General features: G+C 39.0%; 1 protein-coding gene across 1 annotated transcript in view; it reads left to right on the top strand.

The window, feature by feature from the left end:
- LOC140106649 (murinoglobulin-1-like) overlaps window positions 1–18,155 on the top strand; it is a 73,597-nt gene that overhangs the window by 30,885 nt on the left and 24,557 nt on the right. The window contains exons 11-18 of the mRNA XM_072131187.1: window positions 1,452–1,628; window positions 4,732–4,965; window positions 5,697–5,769; window positions 10,690–10,835; window positions 12,177–12,329; window positions 13,266–13,412; window positions 15,075–15,186; window positions 17,029–17,098. Of these exons, the coding sequence (XP_071987288.1) occupies window positions 1,452–1,628; window positions 4,732–4,965; window positions 5,697–5,769; window positions 10,690–10,835; window positions 12,177–12,329; window positions 13,266–13,412; window positions 15,075–15,186; window positions 17,029–17,098 (1,112 nt within the window). The remainder of the gene's footprint in view (window positions 1–1,451; window positions 1,629–4,731; window positions 4,966–5,696; window positions 5,770–10,689; window positions 10,836–12,176; window positions 12,330–13,265; window positions 13,413–15,074; window positions 15,187–17,028; window positions 17,099–18,155) is intronic.

Raw genomic sequence — 18,155 nt, 5'->3', positions numbered from 1 at the left:
TTCTGAGAGCCGGTGAGATTTGAAAAGAGAGTCTATGACACCACCGGCTGGCTTGGGCATTGATAGGGATGACGAAATAAATCATGAGAATAGTGACTACCAATCAGTATACACCAATGGTTACAAGAGGCACCTCCCCTACTTGGTTGCCATTAAGTTTCTCTAGTGTCCTGTAAATGTGTCGGTTCATGTGATTGTTCTGACCTATGCTCTGTACCATGTATCTACTATGACAATTTACTCTAGTTCTATACCATTGACGACTCCAACCTGTTTCTAGAATAACATCTGTTTGACCAATTTTTGCCTGACTCCAATGCTATGTATCTATATACTTTACCTGCTTGAGTCTGGCTTCATCAAGACTAATCAAAGAGCAGTTTTTCCTTGTTGCAGTAAAGTTCTGATCCCAGTATAAGAATACAGGCAGTAGGTTCCATACATTCCATTGACCAAGGATTATCAATAAATCTTCATTACAGACACCTTACAGCTGATCATTGCAGTCTGGGACTATAGTAACATCCAGAGACTTCACCAGAAGTCACAAGGAGCAGAGGGGTCCATCTGTAACTAGGGGTCGTCTGTAAGTCGGGTGTCCTTAAGTAGAGGACCACCTGTACACATCTTTGACAGTGTCATTGGGACTAATCCAAAGCCAAAGTGGCTAAGTTGCAACGTTACATTATGGACAACTGAAAACAAGATAGTTAATGTGCAGATTTCATATGTTTTATCTTCTACATTATATCTGTTTATCTTATTCGTTATATTGATTTTCACATACATTACACTCGTAAAAGGGAACCTGTCAACAGATATTGACCTAATAAACCACTTCCAGTATGTTGCCAAGCAGCTGAACACCATTCAGTATCATGTTTCTCTCATGACCTAGTGTGGTGGTATCATCAAGAAAATCTAATGTGAAGTGAGATGTAAATTGACTATATAAAGTCAAGAAGACGGAGATTTTAACACTGAAATCAATCTCTTCATCACTAACCAGATCTCCTGAAGTCCGATGCATGATATCAATCAAAGAGGAGGAGGCGTTTAGGGCTCCCCAGCCTGACTTCAGAGTTAAACTCTCCTCCTCCTTGCCTTTATACAACCAATTTACATCTCACTTCAAAGTTAATTTTCTGGATGATGCCACCACACTGTATCATGAAAGAAACAAAAACTAGAAGGTGTTACACTGCTTGACCATATTCTGGTAGTGGTTTCTTAGGTCAATTGCTGCTCCCTTTAAGGTATGTGTATTGAAAAACTTACTGGATGTTGCCTTTCTACATACACAGGATTTTAGGTTTTCCCCCACAGATTAATGCTTTTGTAAAATCTGCCAAAATCAATCTAGAGAATGAATCTAAGAAGAGATGGGTCAAGCTGATCAATTGGAATTTCAAAAATGTTTCTGGTTACTCATTTATTTTCCACATTTGCAGGTGACTGTGACTGATGAGAAAAACCAACCCGTTCCTAACAAAGTAGTATATCTATATTTGGGAAGTGGATATGGGCAATCCCCTAATAAGCCAGAAAAAACTGTGGTGACAAATGAGAAAGGAATTGCTCATTTTTCTATGGAAACCTCAACATGGGACTCAACTGAGACAATACGGGTAAGACAGATAATTTTGTGTTGGACTGGCCCACCGGAGTACCAAAGGATCCTCTGGTGGGCCTGGGCTCTGACCCAGTGCTGGACCCCAGAGGTACAGCAGAAGACAACCCAATTTGGAGACTTCTAGAGTCTGTTTTGTAGAAGTTAATGGAGGTTGAGCCCCCAGCATAATATATCTGGTGGGCCCAAGGAACCCCAGTCCGACCCAGTTTTCACATTTCAATGATTAGCTTTCTTATGCATGATAGGACACCCAACTGACAGTACAGAGTCTTATTAAGATCAAAGCGAAGGTCAAAGATGAGCACAAACAGCATTATATCATAGCGCAAACTGCACATAGTTACACCAAGTGGAAAGAACAACTTGGTGATGTGTCGAGGCATTGAAAATGTGTGACAAGGAATATGGTGTATGCTTTCTCCCGATTGATTCAGTTAAATTGGGTCTATTATAAACCAAAAAAAGCAAAAAAAGCAAATGTACTGGACTGAAGTGATCCAAAAGATCTAAACAATCCTGAGAGTTGATACACCATATAAGGAAAAAAATTGTCTTCTCGGTTTGTAAACAGAAATCGTGGGGTGTCAAATTAATGGGGCACATTTACTAAGGTCCTGGTGCCAGTTTTCTGTCGGACTTTGCATGTTCTTTTAGGAGTACACTGCTAGCACAGGTATTTAAGAAGTGTCCGCACCACATATGTGTCACACTCAACAGTTTTGTTGTACTAGTCTTCATGCAATACAAATGAGGGGGCGTTCCGGTGCTTAGTCAGACCACCCGCCAGATTTATGCAAAGTCCGACAGAAGTGTCTCCGGCGCTCCAAAGTGCAACAAAACAGTGGTGCAGTCTGTCGGAGCAGTGCAGGGGGCGTCAGATTTATGGAGACCTGAATCTGGCACCCTCTGCACACTACACAGGCAAACTACATATAGTACAGTTTGCACTAATCTTAGTAAATGTGCCCCAATGTCTTATGTGCTATGAGGGGATTGATGATTGTATTAATAACTGTTATGTTAATTGTTATTAATAACTGGATGTACTGCCTCTTGCAGTTAGTGTATGGAACACTAGGATGAGTATGTTGATGTTGGAGGAACGATATGCAGCTATTGTTTTAGGTAGGGGTAGTATAAAGAGAATAGGGGAAAATGTATTTATGTATAATAAAATATTGAATAATGTGTAGCACACTTAACATGTAGAGAGCTACAGACAGTCAGGGACCGATCCAGAAAAATCCCAAACTAGCACAAAAAATTGAGATAAAAAAAAACCTTTTTATACATTAACCAGAGCTCCAAATGTGTCTTTTTGTCATGTTCCACGAGTTTTAGTTTTCCATGACGTAATTTACAATTCCATTGCATAAGAAACACTTTAGCAAGAGAAGACCACTATTCAGAACATCCTAAATGGCGTTTTCTTCCCTCAACTCCACCATTCAGCACAGTAGATCGAAAAGCAGTATCAAAATGTGCATATAAAATGATCAGTGGGACGCCAGTGTCACGTGCTTGCCCGACCCTAGGTTTCGCCAACCTTGGCTTCTTCCGGAGCGTTACTTGCATCCGATCCTCATCCCTTTTTAAACATTCATTTAATCCCTCTCAACGTAATAAAAATGCATTATACACAATACACAATATTAATAAAATATATTGTCCATAATTAATTATACATCATAACAAGAACAACAATACTAAATTATGATCTAAACAGTATATTTATAAAATTATAGATCCTTCTACAAATCTCCCCATGTTATATTATGCAGTATGGCACCTAGCATATTGTTTCCCTCTATAGTGTATTTACGTAGAAACTTTATTTATATTATTATTTATAGTAAAAAATAAAAAAAAATGTAAAAAGAGGGATTTTTCCCCCTGCATGGACCTGTGGGGTGGTGGGTAGGATAAAAGTATTTATTGTTGTGCAGGTAATTGACTTCGTTTAAAAAAAAAAAAAATGGAAGAAGGATTTGAAAATTACATTTTATCTTATTGTGTAAGTCTTATTGAAAATTTAGTAAAGATTTATATACATTTTAAATATATGTTACAGCAGTTAGGAGCAAACCCATGGAATCTTTTGGTGCCAGACTATTCAGGCTGAGCTATGCACTATGTCATCAATGGCGATAAGTCTCCACCCACTTACAAGGCGGTCTTAACTGGCCTTAAAGGAATTATAGCATTTGATTTCATGCATTATGATCTAAACATACCTTGAGAATGCTGCAGCTACACTGATGTAGAAACATGTCTTGTTTAATCCTTGTGCTGAGTGGTTTTGCGGAAAAAACTATTATAAAATTCAGGATAATGAGGCTCTGTCTGGCCCGGCGCTTCTCCTCTTGCACTGTTTCAGAGAATGATGTAATCACTGTGTTGTGCCTGACAGGCAGAAGTTATCAATCACCATCCCCCAAATGCTGTATATAAGTTATCCAGCTCAGGTTGATTAATCCTGTCTGGACAGTTCAGGAAGCTCTGTGTAATGTGTTTATGAAGGCAAGCAGCATGCAACGCAGCCTTTCTAAGGTTCCTTGAATGATATAATAGTTTTTTTAACAAAATCACTCATCTTTAACAAGATATGTTTCTGCATCAGTATAGCTACAGCATTCTCAAGGTATGTTTGGTTCATAATGCATGAAATCAAATGGTAGATTTCCTTTAACTTCTCTATAAGGAGAACTCTTACTTCCAGACCCTAGTCAATAGCATCTCAAACATCCAAACCAGTTCCCTACACTGTACTGAAGAGATGCAACCATGTCGAAACAGTGCTGTCTACAGTTGGAATAGATATAATGGTTTGGCTTTCATCCCACATCATGTCATTAGGCTTCTTGAAAGTCATGCTTGATGTGGTGAGAGTTGTACAAGAAATCAAAATTCACACAACAGGATTGGTTGCTCTTATTTTGCAGTAAATGCCCCCCCCCCCTACACACACACACACACTGTGCTCTAAGTGTAATATATTCTCTCCTCTTCTACATGTAAAATGCCTTTAATCAATTATGGAACTTCCATAAGAAAAAAAATTCTGATAATATTTTTATGTTGCAACCTCTTTTTTAAAGGCATCTCTGTCCCCTATACATGAGGATGATGATGACGATGAAAATGATGAAGATAGATTTGTTGAAGGCAGAACCAATGCTGACCCATTTTATTCCGAGAGTGAAAGCCATATTTCCATACAAGGAACAGCATTTGAAGTAGAATGTGATTCTGATCAAACCGTGACCGTGGAGTACGACATCCACAAGAAAACCCTTCATTCTGATACCGATCATCTCAACTTTTACTACTTAGTGAGTATTTTTGATTGTTTGTTTTTTGTGATTACTATGAAAGAAGATTTTAGTTAAAGGGTCATTCCAGGAAAAAACATAATTCATATACAAATGGGTCCTTAAAATATAAGTTGCAGTGCAGGCAGTTACACATAATTACTATGGTAACAGAGCAGGACAGTCTGTTACATCATCACTGGGAGCAGAGCATAAGAGGGAGGAGGAGTTACTGAAAACTAAAGCATCATGGGACTTGTAGTTTTCAGTGGTAGCCATCTTGGTGATAACTCCGCCTACTTTAGAAAGCCCAAAACATTTCATAAAATCAAACTATTCAAGCTCCATTTTGTGACTAATGACATTGAATTTTCTTATATTCATTTATTTTCCGCTTTACGGGTTTTTGTATCAGATATTCCCAGAATACTCACCCAAGTGTGAATAGAATGTTGAAAGACAATACACGGACACAATATACTGTATTATTGTCCTATTTTTAGACCAGAACCCAATATCAGTAAAATATTTTTGGTATTATAATTTTGTTAGTTTAATGGGCATGCAATTTTGGATGCTGCATTCATATTGGAATATTTTTTTAAAAGTACATATTACCTGATGTAAAATTTATGAATAAATTTATTTCTACTGACTGTAGTTGGACCATTCTACTCTGAGGTGGAATTTGTTTATTGAAAAAAAATGCAAAAATAATTGGCAGACATATTAACTTTTCACCTTTTTTTCAGGTGCGGGGTATGAATGAAGTAATATTGTACAAGGAACACAAAGTAGACATTAAAGACCAATTAAGCAACCCAAGTAAGTAGAAATGAAAATGAAATGCACAGAGACAAAAATTCATAGATGCCTGTACATTAATTACTACCCAAAGTTTTTACGTACAGGTCTTACAGGCATAGCTTGTGAACAGCCCTTGGGTCTTGATAGGACCTCAGGCTGCCACAGTAACGATCAGCCCCCCTTCCTCCAGGATTCTGGTGAAGAGACACTAAAGGCCATTTAAGTGTTGTGGTCAGGCTGGTTAAACACCTAGCCAAATTGTCTAATTTTAGCGACTTTTGCCGTTTTTGCGCCATTTTTGGAACTTTTAAGTCTGTTCTTTTTCAAGTACGCCTTGGTCTGCAACTTGTGCAGTGTGCCTCATGCATCTTAACTTTCAAGATGTTCCGTGTGACATTTTGCCGTTTTTGCGCCAATTTTGGCGCTATTCTGCACCTGGTCCAGGGCAGGTGCAAAGGATTTTTTTTTTCCATTGACCCGATTTTAACATGTAAATTGGAATTATTTCACATGCTTTAACTGTTTAACATTTTGCATAGTAACCTCTTCTGTCAAAATGTTAAAATTTTTGATTTTTTTTCTTTTATTGGTTACTTCTAAGGGTGAGGTCACATGTGGCGGTTTAATTGCGTTTTTAATGCATTTTGAAACTAATTACAACAGCTGAGGAGAGGTGATTTGCCTTATTTCATTACTGTTAACATTTGCAATTACAAAACACAATGGGGCAGATTTACTTACCCGGCCCATTCGCGATCCAGCAACGCGTTCTCTGCACAGGATTCGGGTCCGGACGGGATTTATGAAGGTAGTTCCTCCGCCGTCCACCAGGTGGCGCTGCTGTGCTGAAAAGCATCTGAACACGCCGGAATACACCAGCTCGGACCAAGTGAAGGTAAGCGCTTCCCAAGCGACACTTTTTCGGTTTTTAAATGCGGCGGTTTTTCCGAATACGTCGGGTTTTCGTTCGGCCACACACGTCAGGAAAACGCGAATCGGCCCCTTAGTAAATGACCCCCAATATAAACGCCACGTTAACGCATGTGTTAACATTGTGTTTACTAAGCGTTTTGTAAATTCAAATGTTAACAGTAATGCAATTAGGAAAATCCACTCTCCTCAGCTGTTGTAATTAGTTTCAAAATGCATTAAAATGAAACATCCTTAAATTAAATCCTTAATTAACAGTGGTATCCACTCCTGTATATAACCCCCTCACGTGGCTTGTTTCCATGTGGATTTGAGACATTTGCAACAAAAAGTCTCAAAAAGAAGCCAAGATTTGCGCCTGCCAGTAAAAGGAAAAACTGAACATGTATCACAAGTAAAGAGACAGGATCATACATGTCTCTAAAATTCACCTCAGAGAGACCAAACTATGATACATGTGCCCCAATGAATACATAAGCTGTCTTATACTAAAATCAACTTTTACAATTATGCTAATGAGTCAAAGGGTCTCTGGGAGGTGTTGTCCAGAGTCCCACTGTGCTGCAGCATCACGGGCTGTTACATGCAATGATATAAGATCAGGCAGAGGGAGAGGGGAAGTGAAGTGGGAGCAGAGAGGAGGAGGAGGAGTGTTACAACCTGGGAAGCCAGAGCAAAAAGGCCTCTGGTAACACCCCTAGAGCCGTTCAGGCTCATTAGCATAATTCTAAAAGTTGATTTTATTAGAAAGTATGCCATAAACAGCAAATTTAAGAAGAATAATACGGTCATGTTCACATTGCCTATGCCAGATCTATGAGAAAGTGTCCCTGGTTTTTCATGATAGATGGTTTGAAAACAATTTTTATTGAGTACAATAAAAGTACAAGGGACATATCAAGGCAACAGATATGATACATTGTAACACTTATTACATAGGCAGCATGATAAATACCTGAGTAAATATAATATATAATATATAATATAATATATAGAGTAAATTAGCTAATAACCACTGAACGGTCAATTTAAATCAGTTGCTAGGAAAGAACCAGAACTTTATGGTTTAAAGAGAACCCGTCAGGCAAAATAACCCCCTAAACTAAATATATTTTCACAAACTGCCATTAGAGAGCATTGCCTCTATCCCTTCATTGTCCCTCTACATGCCTGTAAACCTAAGCAATGAGGTCCTAAAGCTGTATGCAAATGACCTGTGAAATGTCCAATGAAGCATTAGCATATTCAAGCTGTCCAGCTTATTCATGAGTGGGAGGCACAGCCACACCCCCAGTGCTTGACTGACAGCCTGAATAATGATGTGAGGCTGTATAATGATGTGCTTCTTGGTGCTGGTGGCCATGCCCCCTGCAGCCTGTGTGTGCATATGTGTGTGTATAGGAGAGATACAGCAGCTCCAGGCAACCATGTTATAGCAGAACATGTCAGGTACTTGTGTAGCTGATGTCTGTGTCTCTGTGTATTAGGAGGATGCAGCATGTCAGCAGATGCAGCACACACACCAGCAATGCTTTACTATACATCACACACAGACATGAGCAGGGGGAGGAGAGGGGAGGGGAACAGGGGTGACATCACTGCCTCTGACCATGTGACCCGCCTCATTTACATAATAAAGAATAATAATGATTTTTATAATGATTAATGTATGAAATAACTAGATAATGGCGGATCCTTGTGAGCTGCTCCAACAGGTTGGGATCCTTGTGAGCTGCTCCAACAGGTAGTAGTGACAGGACTAGTGACACAGACCTGATGACAGGTGTCCTTTAACATTCTAAAGTTATTTATTTATTTTTTTTATTAATAATTTTTATTAAAATTTTTTATAACAATACAGCTGGAATAATAAAATACAGTATATCTTTCCACATCAGAATGATAATGAGTTATAATGACAATAAGTCGTAAAGTCCAATTATGGTGTCTTATGGCTGGATTCTCCTGGGCACAATGCCATAGTCATTGTTTCCTGGGTATTCTTAAGTTATTTTAAGTTATGTCCTTAAAGAGGACCTATCACCCATAAATTGGGCACTAGGAGCTACTTACTAAAGTAAGCAGCTCCTAGTGCGTAAACAAACGCCGCAGTGTAAGAGTGATAGCGTTACCGGAAACCTCTGGTAACGCTATCTAGCACTGCAGTACCAGCTATACAGTCCCATATATGTCCTGTGGGGAAGGAAGAGTCTTTTTAAGTTGTTTATTATTCCCAAATTGCTTTACATATATTAAACTGTCCCAATTTAGTTTCCCAAATCCTTTTTCACTAAACTTAATACAACTTTTTCTCTCTTTTTATGGGAAAGCAAGAAATCCCGCATAAGAGCTAGCTTGTTAAAGAGGACCTGTCACCCCCCAAAAAGACCCCCATCAAACATGCCCCTCGTAATCCTCTCAACATCCCCTTTCCATATATGTTAAATTTATTTTAATTTATGTTGTGAAAGTTGTTACTAGAGGATAAAATAAGAGGTTGGATCCTCGTATTCACTGCGCTTGCAGTCGGGTATATTCATGAGGGGGCCAACACTCCCCCACCATGCCCCTCTGAGAAGCCGGCAGCATCGCGTATATTGCGCAATCACTGCCGGCTTCTCCGCGTATACTTTATTGTTCCTGGCCAATGTCAGAAACACAAAATAAGAAAGCATAAGCTCATGTGAAGGATTATGTGATGTGTCTCCATGATGCGGCTGCGCCGTGCTTATTGAGACCGTTGGCCGCATCGTGGAGACACATCACATAATCCTTCACATGAGCTTATGCTTTCTTATTTTGTGTTTCTGACATTGGCCAGGAACAATACAGTATACGCGGAGAAGCCGCAATATACGCGATGCTGCCGGCTTCTTAGAGGGGCGTGGTGGGGGAGTGTCGGCCCCCTCATGAATATAACCGACTGCAAGCGCAGTGAATACGAGGATCCGACCTTTTATTTGATAAGAGGTCAGATCCTCTAGTAACAACTTTCACAACATAAATTCAAATAAATTTAACATATATGGAAAGGTGATGTCGAGAGGATTACGAGGGGCATGTTTGGTGGGGGTCTTTTTTGGAGGTGACAGGTCCTCTTTAAGCCACAGGTCGGAGCATAGATCCCGATGTTTATTATCGAGCCAGATGGCTCCCGATCACCAAAACTCCAGAACATAACCTCTATAAAACAATAGAATATCACTTACTAAGATCAGAGAGTAGGGACAAATTGTGGAGACTTAGACCTCCAACCTATGAGCCTTCAGTGGAGACTATATTACACAGGGGATTGTGGGGCGCTATCATGCTTGATTTTGATAGTAAATTTCTTTTAATCAATTTTCTGAAATAAATAAAGGACTTGATGTCTTATGTGAAGAATGAAGCTTTAGCCATCATTTTACCATATGCATAAATTTGATTTGGTTTTTGTCAGATCTAATGCAAATGAACCTCTGTAGTACTTGTTATGACTAGTTTACACACAAGTTTTATCTCTGCTAAAGGCATTGTATGTCTACTGTTACATCTTGGATCTGGTTGTGCGTTTCCAGTGTTGTGTGATTGATGGACAGCTGAACCTGTTAGTGGCCAGAATGGAGACCATGGACTATAATCACTCCACTGAGTGCTGTTAATATTAGTCTCTTTGTTCTTGTAGCACTACCTACGCTGTGTATCGTGAACCTTGCTTTGTTATCGACTGTTCTTTGCATCAAATATTCTGTACCCCGCCGCTATCTTGATTTTGAAATGATGAGTCTGAATATGCTTGTGTCTGTCTCACTGTTTGCTTGTCATCTGTTTTGTGTGCATACTACAAGTAGAGACAGAAGTTCTCGGTAAGCTCAGGGCTTGCATCTCTAATCATGACAGTTACATATTTTTTAATGGGTTAAACCTATGTTATTTACTGTTTTGTGATTTTTATTAACTGCATATTAACTACATATTTCCATAAGAAACTGTGAAGAATACTGAAATACAATGAACTTTTTTTTCCAGGAATACATGGTTCGTTTTCCTTTAGTTTTCATATAAATGCAGACTTTTTCCCTTATGCCGGCCTGCTAATTTATTCAGTTTTGCCCAATGGAGAAACTATTGCAAATGCAGTACCCTACATGGTTCCATTATGCACCAAGGACAAGGTATGGAAAGGATCAATGTGAATAAAAACATTAAAAATACATCGACAAATAATCTCTGTTTTGGACTGATTACAATAGTATGAAAAATTTAGAATGGAAAATGTGTAAAACCTGTATATTTTTTGAGCCACGTTGGTTCTTTTCAACTTGAAAGTTAGCAGAGCTTAATAATTAATAATAAAAGAAAAATAATTTAGATTGCATCCACCCATAGTGATATCATGAAAGATTCGCTGTTTAGAAAGAATTGGCAGGGGTGGAAATCTATTCACTCGAACCAACTTTTGCCATAGGCTACAATTATAAAATATACAGTTATGACTTACATACAAATTCGACTTAAGAACAAACCTGCAGAACCTTACTGGTACGTAACCTGGGGACTGCCTGTGTAGTCACCTCTAGTCCTTCAAAATACTTCCTAAATGCTCCAATCTCAATTTATTTATTTTTAATGCATTTTTTTAAAATTCTCCCACCCAGAACTCTGGGATAAATGATAGAAGAAGCTGCTGAAGAGTCACTGAATCATTAAAATGATTAGCTCAGATCTGAACTGAACTTTTATCCAGTTTTTCTTAATAGAAATCTCCCACTGGATGAGTAGACGAGATTTAAACCACATACACTTACTGGTGGACCTCCAGACTTTTAGAATATGTTGAATAGCACTAAAACGCCTTTATGCTGGCAAAAAAAGATGCTATATTGTGCCAGGCGCTCCTGTGGACGTCACACAAGTGGCCCGGCGATCTTGTAGTAAAATATATATATGTAAACATATGCACCCACTCCCATTCCCCTGCCCGAGAGTTGGTGACATCATCAGGCCTTGCATGTAAAGGAAGCACTCGTCTCTACAGGGATGAGCGCTCACACTCTTTCATAACACATGAGCAAATTATTCATTAATTTTAACCAAATATGTTGAATTACCTAAAGGTTTTAATTTCAAAGCAAGTGGCAGAATCAGTGTTTAATGCCGCCCCCCCCCCCTTCTTTAACAAGAACGAGCTAACAAATATTGATCATTATGGTATTTTTATCCAAAAAAATGAATGTGTTGGAAAACTCTCACGGCAAATCACGTGGCCTTATATGCCTATGCCGGAGAAAGAAATGCATGTATATCTTTTCGATTTTGAGAATTGAAAAACTAAATTAAGTGCTGTGTCCATATTAGGCCATGTCCTTAAAGTGGCTTTTCTAGCCTCTTTTTATTATTTTTATAATTATTTGCCTGATATGGGGTAACAAAAAAAAACAACAATTAGCACAGGAAGTGCTCATTTAATTTGTAATTAGAATAAAGCTCTGAAGTTCTTATACTCTACGATACAGGTAGAACTTAAATACTCGGAAAAACAAGTCCATCCTGGGGAAAGTGTGAACTTGGAAGTTTCTACAAGTGCTGGATCCCTCTGCTCCATACGTTCTCTAGATAAAGGATATTTACTTCAAAAGTCGGGAATCCATTCACTACTATCCGACATTGTAAGTTTTATGTTTGTATATTGCCATTCTTATATTTGTGAATGTTTAAATTCTTTCTTCTTGTCTCCTATATACGTTCATGCAGATAGTGATACATTCATAAATCTGCCCCTCTTTGTCAAGATTTAGCTTTCCAACGTTTGCAACTGGCGCTGAGCGGCATTTCAGGTTCCTTTTCTCAGACAGAGTAGTAGACTGATACTGTTAAAATATGCAAAGTTTTCCAGGATGGGATAAGGAAAACCACGCCTCTTTTAGCTACCTTGTAAGGCAGCTCTCTTGACATCAAGCATAACCTACAAGAGGCCTTATGACATGATGCGGGATTAAAACCAAACCAATATATCAATTCCAGAAGGAACAGACTCCCAACTGTAGACAGCATTGTTTCTACCTGATGGTGTCTCCTCAGCACAGCGTAGGGAACTGCTTTGGCTGGTTGAGAAGTAAGAGTTCTCCTTACAGAGACTGCCAATTAAGGCCACCATGTAGGCGTGTGGAGTCTTACAGCCATGGATGCTCCAATAGGGGGATTCTGGGAAAAGTTTTCCAGGATGAGAAAAACCATGCCTCTTTTAGCTACCTTGTAAGGTAGCTCCCTTGACATCAAGCATGACCTACAAGAGGCCTTATGACATGATGTAGACTGATAGAAAGAGCCACTCCTGTTTAGAGGAATCGACACTAAAATGAACGCCAGTTTTAGCATTCAACCCATTGAAGTTACAAGTAACAGTTTCTTATTTTACAGAACATGTTGTATACTATTGCACTGATCATCCCTTGAGTCCCTTACGGAATAGAATATCCTTTGCTTTTGTCCACAGTATACTGCATATATAATTGGAAATCATCTTCAGTACTAGATGTAAATAATACAAGAATGTGAAGTTATTTCAGAAAACAAAGCAATTTCCATGTTTCTCTTCCTTCCAGAGTGATCAATTACAAGGTACATTCTTTGTCTTAGCACATTTACAGTCGTGGTATCAAGAAGAAGAAGAAGACCACCAGTGCCCAGAAAATCAGACCAGGGTATCCCGGAGGTTTAAATCACCTATTGATACAGCCATGTTATTTAAGGTAAGATAAAAAGATTTTCAGATCAAATTTTCGAACTGGATTTGTAAATCTGTGATTGTATAGTCAGTTTAGAATTTATTTATGTATGTAAGCCATTTGTAGGGATTTCTATTTGGTAATAGCAGTACTGTATATAGTCCTTGCCTTATGTATTAACAACAAATAGCTTGACATTCACACAATGGGGCACATTTACTTACATTCCCCACGGGAGTTTACAGAACTGTCTGATGATAATGCACTGTGCCGTGATTCACTAAGATTGTGCGCCCGATATCCTGCATGTGTCACTTCCCCGCTCAGGTCCGATGGAGATCACCTTCTTTTCAGTTGTGCATGTAAGCGCATTAGCTTGCAATACAATTTGAAAGTTCCGCGCTCAGTCTGAATCAGTCAGATCATCCGATGGCACGCCCCCCAATTTGTGTCGCATGGAAGCCAGCGCAGCTGCGCCAAATAACGATCGCGTATGACACAATCCCAATGTAGACAGCTGTTAAATACCTGTCCAAGCCGTGCAATCGCCGAAAAAGGCGCACAGACTGACGAAAGTGCGATCCGCGATCCTAAGTAAATGAGCCCCAGTGGGTTTTGACTGGGACTTTTAACTGAATCTAAACAGAGTCCACCAGAATTATAGGACATCAAGTACCCTACAGATAGAAACTGAAAGACAGCACTTCTAATCAGGGGAAGCAGTGCTGACACATCGGTGTTACACCCAGTGTAATGAGCATTGTCCAACATACATAAAAACCTCTAGAACGCTCTAGGTTCAGTTTGTTACTCGTAACCCATTTGATCTTGAGCTGACCTGTGTATAACCCGACTGAAGTCCTGTATCTGTTGTTTGTCCCTCAGTATCGATTACCTCCTAGTGTTATCCTGCTTTCCCTGTCTCAGTCCTGTGTTAGTATTCTGTGCGCCAGTGTGAACACTGGTCTATTCCTGTATTCCGGTTACCTGTCCGCTCCACCATCCAGCAGCTGTCAGACGAAGTAAATCTTCCCTGTCATCTTGTAGGGTAGCTCAGGGACCGTCAGTTAGGTTCCTGATAGTGGGTTCGCCCTTATCAGGGCGGTTTATCTGCTTTAGGCAGGGCCTTAGCCCACAGGGACGTCGCAGGGTGAGTTCGCCACCACTTACCTAGTCTGACAGCTAGCGCCAAGCCTGGTTGTGGTTGCGCGTTTGCTGGACAGGTGCTGACACAGAGACTGTAAAATGACGATTGTGACACAATTGGTTATCTCAGTGGATTTTAGTATAAACAAAATGACAAACGCATTTCGAGTGATGTCTTCATCACTGGCTTTGTACTGGCTTTTGTATTTGTACATACAAGGTGAACATTGGTCCATTGGAACATTGGTCCATTGGCTTTCATTGATTCTCAACTTTCAACACGATCGTCAATAAATATTTCCATATTATTAGTATTGGATACTTGAGGACAAGAAAAGTGTTACCCAATATAGAACAATACAGACCGTCTGAGAATGTATCCCCTTAATCAAGACCTTCCTGGGCCTCATGAACCAGATTACGATATTTCAAGCTGTTTAATAGTGATTAAAGTTGCAATTTTAGCTACAGTACGGCATGTTTTTAGGCAGTATATTCAAAAGCAAATATTATAAAACTATGTTTTTTTGTCATTTGTAGATTATGAATCTAAATGTTATCACCAACACTAAAATGGCAAAACCTGTAGAATGTGTTGAACGAGGGCTTGCTGCTCGTAGTGGAGCCAAAGTGAAGAAGCCTGGAGATGGAGGTACTGTCATTGCAATTAGCTTAGTAGCTGGTTGTTATTATTATTATTATTATTATTAAGTCTAAGCAAATTTAATGTGATTTTGTTTGTATGACATATTTTTCATGAATATACAATCAATAATGTATAGTGGCTGCTTCTGGTTACAGCAATGCTGTTCCATTTCAGTGAATATAAGATGGCTGCAGTTCTATTCACAGCCACTACACAATGTACGGAGCTATGTATAGATCACCAATAACAACTGACCCTTAAATCAGATAATCATGGGGGTGTCCTTAGTTTGACCCAGAAAAAGATTATATTGATAGGATATCTCATCCTACCAATAGGTCATCAATCTTAAATGGAATCTGCTAGGGGGCAAATTGGGTCAGCAAATTTGCTGTCAGGTGCTGCATTGGAAAACACAAAGACTTAAACAAACCTACAGATCAGTCCAGTGAGCAACATCAGACTAAACCCTTGTGCTTCAGGTTTCACTGAAGCCCAGGAAGTGACATGGCTTTACAGGGCATGTACCCTAGGCTTGGCGCATGCGCAGTTAAGGTAAAGCGAACCACTATGGCTTGACTCAAATAACACTTAGACGGTAGGAATAGAAGACCAGAGTAGGCGTTCTTTTGTGCAACCAGTTAGTGCAAAAATAAGTTGATTTGGACTTCTAATCCACTGATCTATTAGGACCTGTGGGTGATTTACACATACTGTATAAATGTTTGTCTCACTGACCAGACTCTCTGGCATTACATCAGAATAAACCGTTCCTACTCTGTCAATTACTACTACCAAAAGTATTTCTATTTGCTAAAAGTCAAAGGTTTACATACATTTCTTTTGTATTTGGTAACATTGACCTTAAACTGCATGACTTGGGTCAAATGTTTTGGGTCTCTTTCCAAAAGCTCCTCACAATAGTTGGTAGGAATTTAGGCCTATTCCTCTTGATAGAACTGTTGTAAAGGAGCCATGTTTCTGTGCATTTACAACATTATTTTGGCTGTTTTATGTTTTCATTGAAGCAATGGTTTCTTCCTGGCAGATTGATCTTTCAGCTCATTTTGAGGTACTACTCATTTCACTGTGGGTAATGACACACTCTTACCAGCTTCAGCCAACATATTCACAAAATATTTTGCATTTGTTCTTGGGTTGATATGCATGATCATCTCTGGGACACCAAACCCATCTCCTTCTTGAGTGGTACGATGGCTGGACATTCCAATTTTGTTTGTACTCACATATAATTGTTTGTACAGCTGAATGAGGCATCTTCAGGTTTCTGGAAATTGCACTCGAGGATAACCTGGACTTGTGCAAGTCCACAATTATCTTCCTGATACCTTGGCTGTTTTCTTTAGACTTTCACATGATGTTACACAAAGGAGCTGTTTGTTTCAGGTGTGCCTTAAAATACATCCACAGATGTGTCTCTAATTAATTCACATGTTGCCAATAAACAACATCAGAACTTTTGAAAGAAATGTTATCATCATATGGACTGTTCCAAATTGTTTAAAGACATTGTAACCTTTGTTTATGTAAACTGTGAACTATGCAGAAAGTCATAAAAATGCCGCCCTAAATATTCTCTCTCTTTCTCATTATTCTGATTCTGACATTTGGCAAAAATAAATAATTTTGTTCAACCTCATAGATGTAATGTAAAAGGTTTATTTAATTATATTCTTTGCGAAAACTTTTATCTAATTTCTTTCTTTGCATAAACTTTGAATTTTGCTTTTAATACATAATTTGTATTTGATTATTGTGCTCCTATACATATCGTATGTTGAAATGTTTATTACGAATGTACTTTTATGTTTCATTTTCTTGGAATAGAAAAAGAGAAATCACATTTCACACGAAAACACTTTCCGCATTCCTGGTTCTATGACCTCGTTCCTGTAGGGTGAGTAATTCATGATAATGTCAGTAGTTTGGGATAACTTTGGATGAAGGATAAGAATTGTCAGGTACGATTTATGTCTTGGGGCAATTTTAGGGGACAAGTGCATTTTGGCATCTTGTATTATTATTATTCGATTTTCTTATTATTCGGTTTTATTGAACTGTACGTTAGAAGCTTTTGTAAAATATACAATGTATCATACATGCAGAGGGGCGGAAGATAGTGGCTTATTGTTCATTGTGACATTGGGACCACAAATAATATATACATCGAACCTCAGTTGACTGATGGTCAACTAGTTCTACTCATATCATCCGTAGGATTTCTTCTGCTAGCAATATTTTTTGTTATGATCCAAAAAGGCATGATTATGCCGAAGTTTTAAAATGTATGCAAAAGTCTGAGGATCTCCGGTGATTGAGCAACTTGGCTTATAATGTGTTTGCTCCTCCTCACCTTTCATGTCCAGCCTGGTCCTTGATGTCGTCGGATCTTTGCAATCTACACGGACAGGACCAGGATTAATCTGGTGGAAGAAGTCCTTAAATACATAGCAGTTTGAGCCAAGTTATTTTATCATTATTTACTTACAGAAATTGTAATTGTAGCTAACCTTAATCCCTTTGTGGACCATAATGAACTATTACACTGTGGTGCTGTGGGGGGTGTATGGAGTAGGCTCACAGGCTGAGCTCCCTCCATAAACAGCAGGTGTCAGCTGTATAACACAGATGACACCTGCCTCTAACTGCTGGCATCGATCATGGCAGAGCTGCTGGTGGGTGCTGCCATCTTGGATGGCTGATCACGACCCCTGCAATGTCATCAGAGTGCACCAATGGGTGATGTTTAGGCCATGTTTAGTGATCTCAAATAGCCTGCCGATGGAAGGAAAATATAGATTGGCAGTAAAATTACTATATACTGCAGTATACTAGTATTACAGTATATAGTATAAGTGATCAGACCCTCCAGGGTTAAAGTACCCTAGAGGGTCTGAAATAATAGTAAAAAAAAAAAAAAAGCAAAAGTTGAAATCACAACAAATCTACCAAAA

This window comes from Engystomops pustulosus, chromosome 11 (assembly GCF_040894005.1).
Source record: "Engystomops pustulosus chromosome 11, aEngPut4.maternal, whole genome shotgun sequence".
NCBI classification, from domain to species: domain Eukaryota; kingdom Metazoa; phylum Chordata; class Amphibia; order Anura; family Leptodactylidae; genus Engystomops; species Engystomops pustulosus.
This window is presented reverse-complemented; position numbering and strand designations above follow the sequence as displayed.